A 17,455-nucleotide genomic window follows, 5' to 3' on the forward strand; every position below is an offset into this window, starting at 1 on the left:
ATATTAAAAACATTTAAAAAAGAAAAAAAGAAAAGGAAAGAAAGAAAGAAAGAAAGAAAGAAAGAAAGAAAGAAAGGCGTGCTCTTCGCCCTGCACCTTTGAGGTAGGGCAGGTTGTTCCCTCCATTCACCGTGACGTCACCGTCAGCCTCAGCATGCCAGGCACCGCCAGCCTAATGCGTTGGCGATAGTGAGGAAGCCTGGTCTGCTGCTAGTGTAGGCCTCAGACTGGCCTCAGGCTCCCGTCCCAGCCGCGGGCAGAGGCTCTGGGCCACCACCCTCCAGTGCCAGGCAGGGCCGCTCCAGACCCTGCTGGGCCGTCAGACAGCCCAGGCTGACAGGGGAGATGCTGACTGCGTTGGCATCCGCCGCACAGCTCTGTGCAGAGTGCACGGGCACGGAGAGGTGCGAACGCAAGGCGATGAGACCCGGGTTAACCTGGGCCTGCTGGAGGCGTTGGCAGCTCGGAGCGTCTGAGCCCTCAGATCCCAGCTCCCCGGGGCTGCCGCTGAGGAGTGGCCTGCGCTGCCCTCCCCCAGCCCAGCTGTTAGCGCTGAGGAAGGCCTGCCCGGGGCTGGTGGACGAGGTCCTGAGCCCGGGAGGGCGTCCTGTTGGCTTCCCCGTCCCCTCCGCTCCGCCTACCCGGCGCCTTCGTGGGTCCACGTGGGTCCCTGACGTTTGCATCTTCCTCCAGGCAGAAAACCTGCTCCTGGATGCCGACATGAACATCAAGATCGCAGACTTTGGGTTCAGCAACGAGTTCACCTTTGGGAACAAGCTGGACACGTTCTGCGGGAGCCCCCCGTACGCGGCCCCAGAGCTCTTCCAGGGCAAGAAGTACGACGGGCCCGAGGTGGACGTGTGGAGCCTGGGCGTCATCCTGTACACGCTGGTCAGCGGGTCCCTGCCGTTCGATGGACAGAACCTCAAGGTGGAGTGGACCGCAGGCTGAGATCACTGCTGTTACCCTCATCCCGCTCTCAGCCTCCAGTCTTCCCAACCTCTCCCCTGGGCCTCCTCCACACGTCCCACCAGCGCGTCAGAGAGGGGCTTGCCGAAGGCAGCAGCTGTCTTCCTCAGCCAGCGCAGTCACTCACTTCTCCAGAGATGGGCCAGTTGTGTGTCCGTTCAGGCCCTCGGGGCACTCAGGATGCAGCCACGGGCTGGTCAGGGGAGGGTCCTGTCCCTGCTCTCTGCCTCCCACTGCATTTCATTTCTGTCTGCCTGGCCAGGCCTAAGCTCTCGGGAGCCCCGATGTTAGGTTTCTTCCCTCGGCTTTGGGGTGATTGCCGTTTCCCTCCTGCAGGAACTGCGGGAGCGGGTACTGAGGGGGAAATACCGTATTCCGTTCTACATGTCCACAGACTGTGAAAACCTGCTTAAGAAATTCCTCATTCTCAATCCCAGCAAGAGAGGCACTTTAGAGGTGAGCAGCCGAGGGCCCCGCGGGCCGGAAGGTCCCGGGTTCCCGAGGAAACCTTCACGCTGAGGCTCCTTCCTCTTCATTTATTCCCCAGCAAATCATGAAAGATCGGTGGATGAATGTGGGTCACGAAGATGACGAATTAAAGCCTTACGTGGAGCCGCTCCCTGACTACAAGGACCCCCGGCGGACAGGTGAGGCGAGGCCGGGCCTGAGGTGGAGCTGCCGGGGCCTCGGGACCAGCCTTAACTGTATCTCCCCTGCGCAGAGCTGATGGTGTCCATGGGTTACACCCGAGAGGAGATCCAGGACTCGCTGGTGGGCCAGCGGTACAACGAGGTGATGGCCACCTACCTGCTCCTCGGCCACAAGAGCTCGGAGGTGTGTGCCCTGCCCCTCCCTGGTCCCTTGCTGGCCGTGGCACCCCATGCTTCCGGACCCCGCTGAGGGCAGGAGCTGGTGTCTGAGTGGGCGTGCTGCCTCTGCTGATGAGTTTCAAGCCTCAGCTTTGGTGGCCAGAGCCCTCTGGTCTTTCTCTCCCTGATCTCCGGACATCAGTGAATGATGGGTAGCTGGTGGTCTGGGCCTGGGTCTGGGCTTCCACATGGGTGAGCAGATCGGGCTCTGTCCTGGCTAGACTGGGTCTCAGTCCCTCTGCCTGGGTCAGTTCTGTGTCCACCTAGAAATTTTGTTTCCATGTGTTGGTTTTTGGAATTGCATCTCTGGGCTCTGCATGCAAGGGTCCCTGTGTTTTTCTGAGAAAGTCTCGAGTCTGTGCTCTTCTGCCTGGTGCTTGTGTCTGGATATGTGGAGCTGTGGGCATGTATGTCCATCCTCTCGGCTGTGCATCTGGGTCGTCATGTCTTATGTCGGAGTCCGTGGGGTCTGGGATGGGAGTCTTGGTCTCCATCTGTGTCCCCACGAGCACTCATGGCCTCTCCACCCTGCTCCCCGGTGGTGCTGGGCTCCCTCTCTTGGTTCTCCCCTTAGCCTGCCCAGGAGTATACGAGGTCTCTGTGCCTGGCTCTGTGTTCCTGTGGGCGTGTGTACCCCCCTCTGAGGTGGGGTCTTTGTGGAGGTGGTGGTGTGCTGTTGGGGTCTGTGTCGGCACCTGTTTCCACAGCGTTCGGTTGCACATTGGTCTTGCAGGCTTGGTCATAGGAGCGCCAGGGGGATTGTGGATCTCCGCCCAACTTCTCCCCCTTTCTGTTCTTGCAGCAGGAAGGTGATGCCATCACCTTGAAGCCCAGGCCTTCAGCGGATATGACCAACAGCAGTGCTCCTTCCCCCTCCCACAAGGTACAGCGGAGCGTCTCGGCCAACCCCAAGCAGCGGCGCTTCAGCGACCAGGGTGAGCGCTTTGGGGAGTGCAGGTGGGGACTCGCCCCTCTGCTGAGAGGTCACAAGTTCCCGGACTTCAGCTGACATAGCTGAGTTTTACTCCCCATTCAGCCACTTATTAGTAGCATGACCTGGGCAGGTCCCTTCCCTCAGCCTCTGGGAGGTGGTGTTGCTGATTGCCGGCAAGACTGTAGGAGAGCAGGCGTCGGGTGGGCACTCTCTGGGCCCTGTCCTTACCCGTTCCCACTGTCACTCTGGTCCAGCAGCTGGTCCTGCCATTCCCACCTCAAACTCCTACTCTAAGAAGACTCAGAGTAACAACGCGGAAAACAAGCGGCCTGAGGAGGACCGGGAGTCCGGGCGGAAGGCCAGCAGCACAGCCAAAGTGCCTGCCAGCCCCCTGCCCGGCCTCGAGAGGAAGAAGACCACCCCCACCCCCTCCACGGTGAGCCACGCTGCTGGTCCTCCCGTCTCCTCCTCCTCCTCTCCCCTCCCACCCCCTCGGCCTGTCCTCTCCGGCAGCTCTCAGTTTGCTTCTTAGAAAGCCTAGCCCCACAGGAAAGAAGCTGGTTTCCCAGCCCAGGCCTGCTCTTGGGGAGGAGGGGGAAGGGATGCTGTGACCCTGCCAGTAAGACACTGGCTCTCTAACACAGCCTCGTTCTCCCCCACAGAATAGCATCCTCTCCACCAGCACAAACCGAAGCAGGAATTCCCCGCTTTTGGAGCGGGCCAGCCTCGGCCAGGCCTCCATCCAGAACGGCAAGGACAGGTGAGAGGCCTGGGCCAGCAGTGACTGTGGGCAGCACACTCCCCTCCCTGCTCCCTGGAGTTCGTCCGCTCTGTCTGGTCCAGCTTTCCGCACACCAGACCTCCTCCCTCCCCTCCCCCTTTCCCTGTGCCCCTGCCACCGCTCCTTGCAGTGTACCACGTGTGACTCCCTGGTCATCTCGGCTGCCAGTCAGGCCATGGCAACCCGCTGCTCTAGGCATCAGTGCTGAGGCCTGTTCTGGGCCTCAGGTGCAGGCAGGGCAGAACTGAGGCCCACTGCGGGGTCTGCACACACAGTGACCCAGCTGTGCCCCGAGAGCAGAGTTCCCCGCCCCTGGACCATCAGCATCTCTTGTGCGTTCCTGACTCCGCCTCTTCTGAGCCTATTGCAACTCCCCTTAGCAACGCCCTGCTCCTTCTGGAGAGGAAACGTCCTTGTTCTTAGAATTCCTAGGAGACCGGTGTGGCTGGAGGCAGCTGCCTCCTGTTGGCTTTCCTGCACTTCTGGTTCCTCCCAGCCCCGGGCCACCGGGCCTCCCTCACCCGGCCCTCTCTGCCAGCTCTGCCTTCCTCAGCGCCGACCGGTGTCCGCTGCTGCTCCCCGGGCTGACCGCATCCTGCCGAGCTCCCAGCTCCGGCCCCTCCCGCTGCCCTTGCTCCTAACCCAGCCTCCTGCCCGCCCACCCCTAACCCAGGCCTTTCCGCTGCTTTTGTCTCCTAGCCTAACCATGCCAGGGTCCCGGGCCTCCACGGCTTCTGCTTCTGCCGCAGTGTCCGCGGCCCGACCCCGCCAGCACCAGAAATCCATGTCGGCCTCCGTGCACCCCAACAAGGCCACTGGGCTGCCCCCCACGGACAGTAACTGTGAGGTGCCGCGGCCCAGGCAAGTGTGCTGGGGCAGCTGGTGACCTGCTGCCCTAACCTGTCCCACCCCCGCCCCCAACAACTTCTTCCCACCTGCTCCTGCTCTGTTCTTGTCATCTCGGCCACAAGAAATGGCTTTGTCCCCTGCAGCCAGGGAGTGGAAGGAACAAAAAATGGCTTAATGCCCCCTCTTTTCCTCCAGCCTCCCCTCAGAGCAGATAGTCCGAAGCCGCCCCGAGGCTCCAGAAGGAAGCCTTTTGGTTCTGAGCCTTCCTGGACAGTCAGCATCACAGGGACTCACCCGTGAGGGTTGGTCAACATTGTCCCCTCGAGGTTCCAGTCTGCCCAGCTCCCAGGGAGCCACATCTCCAGCTGAACCGCTCTCCACACACGTATCCCTCCTCGCCTCCCTCCCTCCCCAAACCATTTCCCACCTCACCTAGCTGTCTTCCTCACCAGTGTCCTCAGTGGTCACACCCCTCCTCCTGTGTCCTCTGTGATGGCTGCCTCTGCCCTCGCATCATCCTTCCCTGCTCCCACCAGGGCTCCAGGTGCTTGGCGGGATGGCCTCCCGGGCCCTGATGCATTTCCCCTCCCCACCTCTCTCCCACAGCACAGCCCCTCAGCGTGTCCCCGTCACCTCCCCCTCCGCCCACAACATCAGCAGCAGCGGAGGAGCCCCCGACCGAACTAACTTCCCCCGGGGAGTGTCCAGCAGGAGCACCTTCCACGCTGGGCAGCTCCGGCAAGTGCGGGACCAGCAGAATCTGCCCTACGGTGTAACGCCAGCCTCTCCCTCTGGCAACAGCCAAGGACGGCGGGGGGCTTCGGGGAGCATTTTCAGCAAATTCACCTCCAAGTTTGTACGAAGGTGAGTAGGGGCCTTGAGGTGGCAGAGTGTGAGGCCAGGCCTTCCTGCCTGCCTGCGGGTGGAATGGGGGACCTGGCTCTGGGCTTTGGGTCTGGGGTTAAGAGAGGCTTCTGGAAGCCTACAAAATTGGGTCTTTGTCCACAACTCAGGTGCCCAAACCCTCCTAGTCCCTCTCAGGTCTCCCCAACTCCTTATACATGCACCTCATTCTCTGGCCTGAGCAGATGGCCCATGCTGATGCCGCCTCCTCTCTAGGAGAGTGTGAACTCAGATGCTAAAATAAAAGCCCCCTCTTCTCCTGGGTTCCCATGGAAACTTATATTTGGTGACGCAGCTGCAAAGTCATGAGACCTGAGCCAGGCTGGGCCAGCAAGGAGTTTTTCCTGGTCTCCCGTCTTGCCCCCTCTGACCTCCTTTCCCCGAGCCCAGTGGGTTGGTTGGGTCTCGCTGCAGCCACTCCCTCTGCTGCAGCCATGCTCTCCGGCTCAGGGCTGCAGGGTGAAGGCCATAAGGGCAGCAGCTGGTGCGGGCCCAGGCGGCCTCCTCCCTCGCAGCCTGCTGCGCTGACTTTCTTGTGTGGGAACCAGGGTGGGGAGTCTCTTCATGAAGTTTCCCACACCTGGCTCCCACACCCCAAAGGGGCAGCTTTGATTCTTGAGGTGCACCCAGGACTCTGGCTTCGGGATAGTCCCTGTCTCTACCCCGTCCTTCCTCTGCCACCTCGGTGCAGCTCAGGAAGCAGCAGGAGGCCGGCGAGAGCAGGCAGCCTGCCCTTCCCTTGCACTGCAGCCCGCTCAGCTGGGGTAGGCGAGCGCCCCTCGCCAGCCCTGGAGTTGAGGTGCAGGGCTGCAGGGGCGCGAGCAGATCCCGTGCCTGGGACTCTAGTCTCGCTGAGCGGCTCTTCCACCAACGGGTGACCCTTGAACCTGTGAAGTCCACCCCCTACCTGCTTATCCACATACCGTCTTGTTTTGTTTTTTTATTTCTTTTTTTATTTTGTCTTTTTTTTGTTTGTTTTTTTAGAAATCTGTCTTTCAGGTTTGCCAGAAGGTAGGCGTTGAGCCCAGTGTGTGTGTGTCTGTCCTGTGTCCTGTGTCACTAACTCCCTTTCTGGCTCCTGCTCCCGCTGTCTGCTAACCACATCTGTGTGGCCCTCTGCCATCTTAAAGGGATGAAGACGGCTCGGACTGGGCTGCCACGTGAGGCCACATCTGCCCACTCGGGGCAGATGGCTGTGGAGATGATGGCCTCTCCCCAAGCCAGGGGCTCTTCTCAGGGAACTCTCCCTTTAAGATTGGCTCCTCCCCTACCCCCACCCCCACCCCTGGGTTTTGGTCTTTGGTCTCGAACATGGGTTTGTGTTCTGGCCCTTGCCCTGTCTGTGCATGCGCTCCCAAGAGGGTCTCCTTGCCGAGGTGGACAGTGCACCTGGGATGGTCTCATTCTGGTCTCCGGGCTTCCCCTTCGCTATCCCTGCAAACCTCTGGGCTCTGTGACCTCCTGCCCCTGTCCTAGGCATGGCAGGACTTTGGAGGTACTGCAAGGACTCGGGGTACACGAGTGGGGCACAGCACCCCTCTGGCAGCTCCTGCGGAGCTCGCGGCCCCCCCCCCCCCCCCCCAGCACACCTGCTGCCTTCAGCAGTATCTGGATGAACCAAGCCGCCTCCCTTCTGGGCTGACACAGCCATGGCCTGTGGCTTCCTAAGAGCCAGGAGCTGGGATGTCCTAGGGTCCTGGCAAAGCGGGGAGATCCCCCTCACTCAGACATCTCCCTCCCTAGGCCAGGTCCTGGCTCTGCTACCCGCCCCACTCCCCACTCCCAGGCTCTCCTCATCCTCCCTGGAGGCCTGGTGGGCCAAATACCAAATACCAAGCTGAAGACCAAGGCTCCCAAGGCCCTGGGCTGGGACACCTGGTCGGCACGTTGGTGCCTCAGCTGACAGAGGAACAGCCGAGACAGGGTCTTCAGGCTTCCCCTTCCACCTACGAACCCCACCCAGCTCTTCACTGCATGGCTGGCTGCTGACTCATGGGGGCCAGCCCTGCAGGCGCCTCCGCCCACAGGGCAGGAGCCAGGTGGGGCCGGAGAGCAGCCAGCTCCTTCCCTCGCACAGCCCGGGCTCCGGGTGTGCAGTGCGCTTGTCTGCATTTGTGTGTCTGATGTCTTTGTGTTCCTTTTACATGTGCTGCCGCTGCTGCTCTCTCTCTCCTCACCCTGCCCTCCTCTGCAACCCCTTTCCCAGCTCCAGGCACCCCTCTTCCAGCCAGGAGCTGGAGAAGCCGCTCAGCGGGGCCAGACCTCTCCCCACCCCAAGGTCTGCCCTGCCCTTTGTCCTCTCCTGGGTAATCGGATGGCTTGCCGCCTGGCAGGCAGGGGAGTTGTCAGAATGGGGAGGTGGACTAGTCTGGGCCCTTCCCCTCCCCCGGCCCCAGGCTCCATGGAGCACATCACAGCCGCTCCAGAGCGTGGCCCCAGCTCCCCGCCCCTCCCCCAGGCCTGCCATGCTGACCGCGCAGCGGTGCGGAAGACCCCGGACAGCAGCCTGGCCTGGTCTGGGCCCTGCCTGCCTGACTGGGTGCTGGTGCCTGCACCTCCGCACCTCCCTGCCCGCACATCTGGGACTGTGGGGAGGGCCGGGCTCCCTGGTGGAAGGGGCAGTCGAGCTGCGGTGTGAGGTGCCCAGAGCCGTGTTGGCTGCCAGGTGACGGGAAAGCGGCCTCTGGGCCGTCCTGCCTGCCCGCGGTGGCACCTCCCTGGACTGCCTCACTGGGTCTGCACTGTGGAAGGAGCGAGAATCCCAGCACTAAACTCTCCCTCGCTCTGTTTTTTGAGGAACCTGAACGAACCTGAAAGCAAAGACCGAGTGGAGACTCTGAGGTGAGAGGGCTGGAGCCAGCGCGGCCCTGCCCCGGCCGCCGGGCTTGCCACGCCTCCTGCTCCTCTCCTCCTGCCACCCCTTCGCCACCCTCTCGAGGCTTCCCTTTTCCTCAGAACCCCATGCCCAGCTCAGGGGCCTGCGGTCAGGTGTGCTCGGGAAGGGGGAGCCCTGCTCCCTGTCTGGGCCTTTGCGCTTCCCGTCCAGCCCTGAGCTCAGGCTGTTGAGCGGTGCCCCCCCTTTCCCTTCCCCCACCCCGTTCCTCCGTGACCCTCCCCTCTCAAAGGGAAGCATGGCTGTACCCCTGCCCTGCCGGGCTGGCTTCTGCCTGGCTTCTCCTCACCTCTGCCCAGGGGGAGGCCGGGACTACCCACGCCTCTCGCCGCCCTCTGCTCTCCTCTGCTCTCAGGGTCCCTGGTGCCAGGGGGGTGCCTGGTGCCAGGGGGGTGCCTGGTGCCAGGGGGGTGCGTGGGGGAGGCCTCGGCCCCGCTGACGCGGCCCTGCCTCCCCGCAGACCTCACGTGGTGGGCGGTGGCGGCAGCGACAAGGAGAAGGAGGAGTCCCGGGAGGCCAAGCCGCGCTCGCTGCGCTTCACGTGGAGCATGAAGACCACGAGCTCCATGGAGCCCAACGAGATGATGCGGGAGATCCGCAAGGTGCTGGACGCCAACAGCTGCCAGAACGAGCTGCACGAGAAGTACATGCTGCTGTGCATGCACGGCACGCCCGGCCACGAGGACTTTGTGCAGTGGGAGATGGAGGTGTGCAAACTGCCGCGGCTCTCCCTCAACGGGGTGCGCTTTAAGCGGATATCCGGCACCTCCATGGCCTTCAAAAACATCGCCTCCAAAATAGCCAACGAGCTGAAGCTTTAACAGGCTGCCAGGAGCGGGGGCCACGGAGGCGGGCGCTGGACTTAGCTGCTGCCCGCGCTCCGGCCCCCGGGCGAGGCTGCAGACGGACGGCGTGTCTCCCCTGCTGGCACTTCTCCCTCCGCCCGCTCCGTTTTCCTCCATGTGCGCGGGGATGGGAGGTGGTCTTTCCCCACATTGACCCCTGCCCAGATGCTGCCCTTCCCCTCTCCCACAGGAGGTCAAGGAAGGGAGGAGGGCAGGGCAGGGCTCCCCCTCGGTACTGCGGTTGCACAGAGTATTTCGCCTAAACCAAGAACTTTTTTATTACCAAAAAGAAAAAAGAAAAAAAAAATCCCAGCGGCCACTTTTCCTCCCTGCCCCATCGGGACAGCTGAGACTGGATCTGTGGGGTTTCCTGGGAGGGTGGCTCAGGGCTGGAACACTCTCAGGCAAGAGTGGTGGAGCTCCCGGTCAGGCCCTCCGCCAGGCCCGCTTTGGGCTTCTCCCTCTCCCCTCCCCTCCAAGCAAACCACCAGAGGTGGCCTTCCCCGACCTCGGGCCCCTGGGCCGGAGCCTGGGGGCTAGGGGCTGGGGTGGGGGTGCTGTGCGGCCCTGAGGTGGGTGGGCTGGCAGCGAGATGTGGGGCTCTGGCCTCCCCCCACACTATCCTCTGCCCCCTCCCCCAGAGCTGGGCATTTCCTTCCACAAGCTGCTGTGGGGACTTCTGTCCCCCCCTCGAGTCTGTGCCATCTTGTCCCACCCCCTCCCGGGCACGCAGGCGGGGCTGACCCCAGGGCTGGGAGAGGGGAGGGGGCTGCGGGCAGATGGGCTCCCGGCCCCAGGGGGCCGCCGGGCTGGGCGTTCTCCGCGGTGGGAGAGCCTTTTGTCTGAAAGCTCAAAGCGAAGCCCGCTCACTCGCCGCTCCTCCTCTCCCACCGCTCCGTTCATTGGCATTAATCTGGGCACCAGCTAGCTCCATAGCAGTGACTTCCCTCACCACTCATCTCTGGCCTTGCCTTTCTTCCTGACACTGTCACCCTTCCACTCAGGAGACACTGCCCGGAGCCTCCAGGCCGCCGCCGGGCCAGATGGGGCAGCAGGGCCGGGCCCCGCCCTCCACGGGGCAGGGGACAGGCCAGGCCACTCCCAGCTCGCCAGCCTGCGGCCAGGGTGGGAGTGGCTGGTGGCGGCCGCTGCATCCCTTAATTTATTTCTCTGCTGTTTCTGTTGTTGAGAAATTGGGGGAAGGGGTCCAGCAGAGAGGCTGCCCCCACCCTCACCTGAGTTGTACATTTTTTGTGATGGGTTTTATTTTTTATTTTATTATTTTATTTTTTTGATTTATGATGACTCCACCCCTCATCACCCCACTCCCAGGCCACGTTCCTTGGCGATTAAAGCCCTTGGGTCCCAGGAAGGGGCCTTGCCAACCTCAGTCCTCCTGCCCCCAAGCCCAGCTTCGGGCTCGGCTCCGGCCAAGGGCTCCCTCCTCCCCTTCCTCCCTCCTGCCCTGTGGAACAGCCCTGGTGCTCCGAGGGGCTGGGAGGGCATGGCTTGGCTCCCAAGGGGGTGGTGGTGGCCAGGGGCTCCCAGGCAAGGCGGCCCTCCCCACCCAGCCCCCCACTCCTGCACTTAGTTTCTCCTCTGGATCAAACACGTAATAAAGAGAATGTTTGGAATCTGAGCTACCTCCTCTTTCTTCTCCCACTGGGCAGGGGCCCAGTCCCTGTGGGCACAGTGCAGCCCCGCTGGCTGGGCCAGGGGCACACCCTCCCACCCCCACGGCAGTCAGGAAGCGGGGCCAGGGGCCTTACACCAACAGGGAGAGAGGACGCAGTGAGCGTGGAAGGTTTTATTTCTTTAAAAACATTGAAAAATAAACCCATGTCTGCATCTGTTCCTTTCTCTAAGCTTCCGGGTGGCGAGTGAAGTGGGCACTGCGAGCTCAGCACGTCCCTCGAGGCCTCTCGTGTGGCCAAAGCGGGGAGAGCTGCCCCTTAAGTCTCAGCTGCTGTCCAGGCCGAGGACCTCTGCCCCCGCCCCCCTCCAGCCCCTCCCTACCTCACCCCGACTTATTGCTAAAAGAAGGGAGAGAGGAAGAACTGCCAGCAGGCCAAATGTCCTCCCCCCACCCCCCAAGCTACGATCAGGACCCCTCTACACCCTACACGGAGGGCGGGGTCCAAAGGCCACTCCCCAGGCAGGAGGCAGCCACTGCAGGCGGCTCAGAGGCCCCGGGCCCAGCCCCAGCCGGGCTGGTGGGAGGTGGCTCAGCTGCCAGAGGGGGCCAGGCCAGCAGCTGTGGGTCTTTGAAAGACCTTGCAAGAGCTCTAGTCCCTCTGCCAGTGAAGCCAGGGTGCCCGCGCATCCGGCGAAGGTGTTCTGGAGCCTCAGGGCTCAGAGCGACGGGGCTGGAGGCTCCAGGGGGGCTCCGATCAGGGTGGGCGGGGGCTGCGGGCCAGGGCGGGCACTGTGGCGGGAGGCAGCAGCCGCCGGGCGGATAAGAGGTGGGGGGGGCTGGTTGGGGGCCAGCCGGGGCTGGAGGAAGCGGCCCTGCTGCAGGGGGGGCGGCTGGCGGAGCAGGGTGGGAGCCGTGGGCAAAGGCGGCCTCAGCAGGGGGGGCGGCTGGGACAGGGAGGCGGGGGGCGGAGGGGGGGGTGGCGCAGGGGGCACGGGTCGGGGCGCAGAGGTTGAGACAGACGTGATCTGGACCTGAAAGGGAAGAGGAGAGTGAGACCAGGCTCCGCCACACCCTCAGCCCAAGCCAGGGACGTGGGTGGTTCCGCTCCTCTCTTCTCTGTAGGGTCCCTCCCCTTCTCACCTCATCATCTTCCTCTAGGGCCGGGGCTGGCAAGGGAGCCCCTCTCCTAGCCTCCTCCATGGGGACCGGGGCTGCGGGGGCCCCATCCTGCTCAGCCTCCCATTCCTGCAGCACCTCCTCCAGATTGAAGCGGCGCCGGTAGCTCACAAAAAAGGTCTTCACCTGCGTCAGGGTCTTGTTCCCAATCACCTCGGCAATAGCCCCGAAGTCTTTGCCGTACCTGCGGATGGCTGCGGGCCGGCCGAGGGGCACAGAGAGTGCACTGAGAGCTAGTTCCTTCCGGACCCTCCCCCCGCCCGGCTCCTCGGAGGGCGGGGAAGGCATGCCGGGCCCTCTGTTCTCCACCTCGCACCCACCTTGCACAGCCAGTAGCTGCTCATCCGTGGTCCAGCGGGAGTTGAACTTGGTGTTGACCTGAAGAGCAAGGAACAGATCCCTGACGCTCAAAAACACAAAGACCGAGGCTCCGCCTCCAGGGGACCCCTTCCTGCACCCCAACTCCAGAGCAGCCTCACCTCGGGGGGGCGGAGCGGGTCAATGCCGCCCTCCAGGGCTTGGCGGAGGCTGCTGTTGGTCTGCTTCATGCTTTGCACCTGGGAGCCCGGGCAACGGAGGGATGTCAAGCTCTCCGTCCGGGAGCCGGTCCACACCAGTCGCCCCAGGGCTCCGGTTCTGCACACACCAGTGCCACTTCCCACAAAGCTCTGCCACCCACCCCCTCTCTCAGTCCACCCTGCAGCCACGCAGCTGTGCCCGCTCCTGTCCACAGGCCAGCAGGCAAGGCAGGGGCAGCAGCAGGCTTGGCGCCCGCACCGGCTCCCTCACCCCTCAGCTGCCCAGTCACAGTTCCCCGCTGCAGACTCCTCCCTCTGCACGCCCCCACCTGACGCTTGAGGGAGATGAGCTGGGAATCAAGGCCTCGGAGCGTGAGGTTGGCAAGGTCTGGGCTTCCGGACACGGCGGTGAGGCCCTCGGGGCTCAGGTACATGCCCTTGGGGGGGCGCCGGCGCGTCCTTAGCGGGTGGTGCCGATACTGAGACGCCTGGGCCTCCTTCTTCCCGGGGCCTGGACGGGCATTCAGGGGCCGAGAGGGCAGGGGCTGCCAGAGAAAGGAGAGGCGGCGGTGGCAGAGCCCAGAGAGGGCAGGCGGGCGGGCCCGGCGGCTCTCAGACCTCACCTCTCTCTTGGGATCCCCGGCATCCGGCTCTCCCTCACTCACAGCCCCTCGTCCCTCTTCGAGCTCATCACTGCTGACACGGGGGAGAGGAAGAGTGAGTGAGGTGGGGGCTCCGCGCGGCCCCTCCCACACCCTGGCTCCCCCCGGGGCCCCCACCTCTCCTCTTTGTCCTTGCGGCCCCCCAGCCGCCGAGCCTGTCTGTCCATCACGCTGGTGCGGCTCCGCGTCTTCTTCCAGGAGTAGTAATACTTCACCAGGCTGGGGATCAGCTTGTCGGGCAGCTGGAGGGGCAAGGCCAGAGGCTGGGGCCACCGCGCCGGCCCCGGGCGGGGGCGGCAGGAGGGAGGGTGGAGGAGGGGCGGGCGCAGGGAGGGCTTTACCATCTGCTGGATCCGCTGGAAGCACTTGCCGTGGAAGCCGAAGGCCTGTTCGAACAGCACCTTGTCCTCCACAGTCCACTCGTCCGGGAACGGGGTGAAGTTGGCCAGGTCGGCCAGCGACTTCTCCACGTCGTGCTTGTGCCACAGGAGCATGCCCAGCGCCTGGCCCGGGAGAGGGCGCGGCTCAGCCGGAGCCGCCCGGCCCGGCCCAGGCCCCACCCAGACCCCGGGCCCCGGCTCACCTGCTCGATGTTGTAGCCGTGCTTCTCCTTGGCCATCGCGATGTACTTGTCAACTGCGGGGGGGGGGGGCAGATATTGGAGGAGGGATCACAGGTCCTAACCCTGCCCCTCCCCGCCCCCCCCCCCCCCCCCGACACAGGGGTAGCCTCCAAGCCTGAGCCCCAGGGCAGGGGTTGCACCCACACTTCTGGGGCAGACGGGCATGAGCGGCCGCCCCCAGTGCCCAGGGATGTGCATGGAGCCAGGCTCCAACCCACTCACGCTTGGCATCCGACACGCAGTGGTTGGGCGACCACACGAGCATCCCCTTCAGCTCCTTGTTGCTGTAGCGCGCGGGGCTCTCTGCAAGGCAGCGGAGGGGGAGCCCTCAGCAGCCGCCTGGCGCGGGCCGGTCGCATGGCCCAGGGCGGCAGGGCAGCGGGCCTGCGAGGTGAGGCCCAGAGAGGAGGAGGGGCAGGAAAACCCGCCGTGCCATGGGGCCACCCACCCCCGCCTGCCCGCCTGGCTGTCCTTCCAGTGGGCGCCAGCCAAGGGCTCCCCCTAGGTGGGGCTCGGGGCCAAGCCCCGGGCCCTGGGCGCCCCTCCCGGTGCAGCCTGTCCTGCCACTCACCAGGCTTGCACTCGGGGATTACGGCCTGGTAATTGGTTCCAACGCGGATCATGCTGTCTGTGGAGCCAGGAGGAGGCAGTCAGGGCTCCAGGGAGGGAGGAGGGAGGATGGGAGGATGTGGCGGGGGAGCTGGCCTGGAGTTCTTCCTGAGCACCCAGGCCCCCACCTTCCAGGAGGCTCTTTCCCCTGCTACCCTCAGCCATACAAGGAACTGGAATAGGGGAGACCCTGCCTGGTCGCGGCCTGTGGGGCATGGGGGGCCCAGGGGACTCGGGTGGGGGTGGGGCAGCGGACAAGGGGCCAGTCTGAGAGCCCAGACCGGGCAGGGCCCTTTGTTCTGGCGGGGGGTGGGGGGCGGTTGGAGGGCTGCCCCTAGACCTGGACCACAGCCCTGCAGGAACCCGAGGCTCCTCCCCACCACATGAGCTTCCCAGCTCGGTGTGCCGTCTTCCCAGACCCTGGCCAGCCAGGCCCCGGCCCCCCGCAAGGTGGCAAGGTATGCGGGGGGGGGGGGGGGGGGGGGCCCTCTGTGGCGGGAGGGGGAGGGACGCCCTAGCCCCTCAGGGCGCGGGCGGGCAGCCAGGGGCCCAGCCTCCAGGTTCCGTGCCGGCGGCCCCAGGCTTTGGGGAGACCGAGGCACAGGCTCCGACCCGCGGAGGGCAGGACCCTGAGGGTAACAGCCAGGGGTCCGCCACTCTCCCCTCCCCGCCCCGCTCCCACTCCCACCCGCGGGGGTGGGGGGGGCCCTAACCCTGGCCGCGGGCTCACCGTGCGAGTGCTCCTCCTCGCTGCTGTCATCCTCCGAGTGCGGCTGCCCGCCGTTGGGCGCCGTCTTGGCCCGGCTGCGGGACAGGATCCCGGAGCCCGCGCTCGGCTTCTCCATCACCGAGGGCATCCCCCCGCCCGGCGGCCCCGGGGGGCGCGGGAGCCTCGGGAGAGCGGCCGGGGGCTGCGGCGCTCGCCTCGGGTGCCGCGCGCGGCCCGGCCTGGAGAGGTCGCCACTGAGGCCGCGAGAGGCGGGAGGTCGGCGTGGCCGGGGTCCGGCGAGGCGGGGGTTCAGCGGGCAGCCCCGCGCTCCCCGCGACCCCCGCGGGCCAGGGCGTCGGAAAAGTTTGTGCGGAAGCCGGGTACGCGGGGGGGCGAGCGCGGGGCCCGGGGCGGCGGCGGGGCGCGCTCGCCCGGTGCGCTCCGGGGCCGGGGGCTCCCCCGGGGGGAGGGAGGGCGCCCTGCCCTCGGGGCGCCCCGAGCCCCGCCGCCCTCCTACCCGCGCAGTCCGCGCGCGGGCACGGCACAGCCACCGGCGCCCCCGCGGGCTCCGCGTCCCTCGGCTTCGCCGGGATGCCCCGGTGCCCGGCGGGCGTCCTGTCCCGACCGGACCCCTGCCCGCGGCCGGCGGGGCTCGGGGGCGGCGGGGCGCGCGGCGGGGGCGCGGGCGGAGCGGGCGGAGCGGAGCCGCGGGGCCGCCTGCACGCTCCCGGCGCGCCCCCCGCTCCGCTCCCGGCGCTCGCTCCTCGCTCGGCTGCCGCCCGCCGCCGGTCGGCTCGCGCACACAATGAGCGCTGGCAGGGAAGTAGTGCCGGCTGCGGCCTCAGCACCCCTCCCCCCGCGATGCCTCCGCCAGCTGAACATCTGGCCCCGGGCGGGGGGCGGGGGCGGGGGCCGGGCGGGGCGGGGCCGGCGGGCCAGACCTCCGGGGGCGGGGTCAGGCCGGAGCGGCGGCCGTCCCTCCGCGGCCCCCGGGCTCCAGGCCTGCCCCCGGGGGGACCTCGCCGTCCCCCCCCGCAGTAGCCGGGGGTCACCCCCACCCGCAGGGGCCTCGGCTCACTGCCGCCCGCCCCGGGGCCCTGGGCCGCCGGCCCGCCCGGGTGGAGCCCAGCTTTTCCTCCATTTCCCTTCCTGCCAAGGAACTCCCGCCCCCCCTTCCGCAGGGGGACCCCCCTCTTTGGGCGCCCTTGGGGGCCAGAGCGGATGGGAGGCCGGACAGGCCAGGAATGAATTCCTCCCAGAGCTCCTCGGCCAAACCCAGCTCCTGGTGCATCTGTGGGTCCCCGGGGTCACCCCGTTCCCTCTCAGTGCCGCAGGGTTCACCCCAGCACGGCCTAGGGGCTGCGGGCGGGGAGGGAGCGGTGCCGGGAGAGGGCTGGGTCCCCCCACCCCAGGGGTGCCTGTCCCCGCGGGGAGCGGCCCCCTCCCCCGGGCAGGCTCGGGCAGAGTGACAGGCCGGGAGCGGGCAGACGGCGCAGACGGAGGGGGGGAGGGCAGAGTCTCAGCCAGACCCGCCACCCTGCCAGGCACACAAAGAGCAGCGCGCACCGGCGCGGCTCGGGGTCCGAGAGCCGTGCGGTCCGTCCCGCAGCCCGGCCCGTGCGGCCCCGGGCCCCGCCCCTCCCTCCCGGTCCCCCCCCCCCCCGCTCTTAGGCACCCCCGCCGGGCACACCCCGCGGTGCCCAGGCCGGGCCGCACTGGCACCTCCGCTCCTGCGCTCCGGCCGCTCTGTAATCAGGTTCCTAAATTTAGCTGCAGCCCCGGCCCGGCCCCCGCCCCCACCCGCCGAGGCCGGCCCCGGGGTCCTGCGGGCGGGGCAGGGCCTGGCTGGGGCCTCCCAGTCCGGGGGCTCCTGCGGGCGGCTGGGCAAAGCCGGCCGGGGCGCCACCCGCCTGTGGCACCGTCGGGCCACACGGGGCCACCCAGCCCGCGGCCACGTTGCCCGCCACATCTCCAGCAGGAGCTCCGGGGCCTTTTTCCTTCCTCCTCCTGAATCATGGCCTGGGCACCAACCCCGGTCTGGACAAAGGAGGGGGATGGATGGGCCAGGGCAGAGCCAAGCTGAGGGTCTGGGCTGAGGGGTCTGGGCTGGGTGGTCTGGGCTGAGGGGTCTGGGCTGAGGGTCTGGGCTGAGGGTCTGGGCTGGGGGTCTGGGCCGGGGGGTCTGGGCTGAGGGTCTGGGCTGAGGATCTGGGCCGGGGGGGTTTGGGCCGGGGGGGTCTGGGCTCGGAGGTCTGGGATCTGGGCTGAGGGTCTGGGCCGGGGGGGTCTGGGCCGGGGGTCTGAGCTGAGGGTCTGGGCTGAGGTTCTGGGCCGGGGGGTCTGGGCTGAGGATCTGAGCTGAGGGTCTGGGCTGAGGGGTCTGGGCTGAGGGTCTGGGCTGGGGGTCTGGGCCGGGGGTCTGGGCTGAGGGGTCTGGGCTGAGGATCTGGGCCGGGGGGGTTTGGGCCGGGGGGGTCTGG

General features: G+C 66.3%; 2 protein-coding genes across 14 annotated transcripts in view; one reads left to right on the forward strand and one right to left on the reverse strand.

Moving 5' to 3' along the window:
* Positions 1 to 10,682, forward strand: part of MARK2 (microtubule affinity regulating kinase 2) — a 53,801-nt gene extending 43,119 nt beyond the window's left edge. For 2 of the 11 annotated variants that reach the window (XM_036417376.2, XM_036417381.2), the window contains exons 8-20: positions 694 to 930; positions 1,306 to 1,425; positions 1,517 to 1,616; positions 1,691 to 1,803; positions 2,641 to 2,773; positions 3,027 to 3,208; positions 3,435 to 3,532; positions 4,253 to 4,414; positions 5,009 to 5,266; positions 6,290 to 6,316; positions 7,512 to 7,583; positions 8,102 to 8,146; positions 8,659 to 10,682. In XM_036417376.2, the coding sequence (XP_036273269.1) occupies positions 694 to 930; positions 1,306 to 1,425; positions 1,517 to 1,616; positions 1,691 to 1,803; positions 2,641 to 2,773; positions 3,027 to 3,208; positions 3,435 to 3,532; positions 4,253 to 4,414; positions 5,009 to 5,266; positions 6,290 to 6,316; positions 7,512 to 7,583; positions 8,102 to 8,146; positions 8,659 to 9,019 (1,908 nt within the window). In that variant the 3' untranslated portion in view covers positions 9,020 to 10,682. The remainder of the gene's footprint in view (positions 1 to 693; positions 931 to 1,305; positions 1,426 to 1,516; positions 1,617 to 1,690; positions 1,804 to 2,640; positions 2,774 to 3,026; positions 3,209 to 3,434; positions 3,533 to 4,252; positions 4,415 to 5,008; positions 5,267 to 6,289; positions 6,317 to 7,511; positions 7,584 to 8,101; positions 8,147 to 8,658) is intronic. The other 9 variants (XM_036417378.2, XM_036417377.2, XM_036417379.2 and 6 more) reach the window with 9 other exon arrangements.
* Positions 10,683 to 10,835: 153 nt separating this feature from the next.
* Positions 10,836 to 15,636, reverse strand: RCOR2 (REST corepressor 2). Of its 3 annotated transcripts, none has more exons than XM_045574128.1 (12): positions 14,997 to 15,615; positions 14,229 to 14,285; positions 13,880 to 13,960; positions 13,619 to 13,671; positions 13,377 to 13,538; positions 13,153 to 13,277; positions 12,997 to 13,069; positions 12,703 to 12,918; positions 12,335 to 12,412; positions 12,176 to 12,233; positions 11,820 to 12,049; positions 11,304 to 11,710 (listed from the first exon to the last, which is right to left on the reverse strand). In XM_045574128.1, the coding sequence occupies exons 1-12, from the start codon at positions 15,121 to 15,123 to the stop codon at positions 11,396 to 11,398; spliced, it is 1,575 nt and encodes a 524-aa protein (XP_045430084.1). In that variant the 5' UTR covers positions 15,124 to 15,615; the 3' UTR covers positions 11,304 to 11,395. The 3 variants fall into 3 exon arrangements, with proteins under 3 accessions (XP_045430085.1, XP_045430084.1, XP_036273283.1); XM_036417390.2 differs by having other exon boundaries at positions 11,305 to 11,710; positions 12,997 to 13,066; positions 14,997 to 15,607; XM_045574129.1 differs by lacking the exon at positions 11,820 to 12,049 and having other exon boundaries at positions 10,836 to 11,710; positions 12,997 to 13,066; positions 14,997 to 15,636.
* Positions 15,637 to 17,455: the final 1,819 nt, after the last annotated feature.

This window comes from Pipistrellus kuhlii, unplaced genomic scaffold, assembly GCF_014108245.1.
Source record: "Pipistrellus kuhlii isolate mPipKuh1 unplaced genomic scaffold, mPipKuh1.p scaffold_m20_p_59, whole genome shotgun sequence".
NCBI lineage: Eukaryota > Metazoa > Chordata > Mammalia > Chiroptera > Vespertilionidae > Pipistrellus > Pipistrellus kuhlii.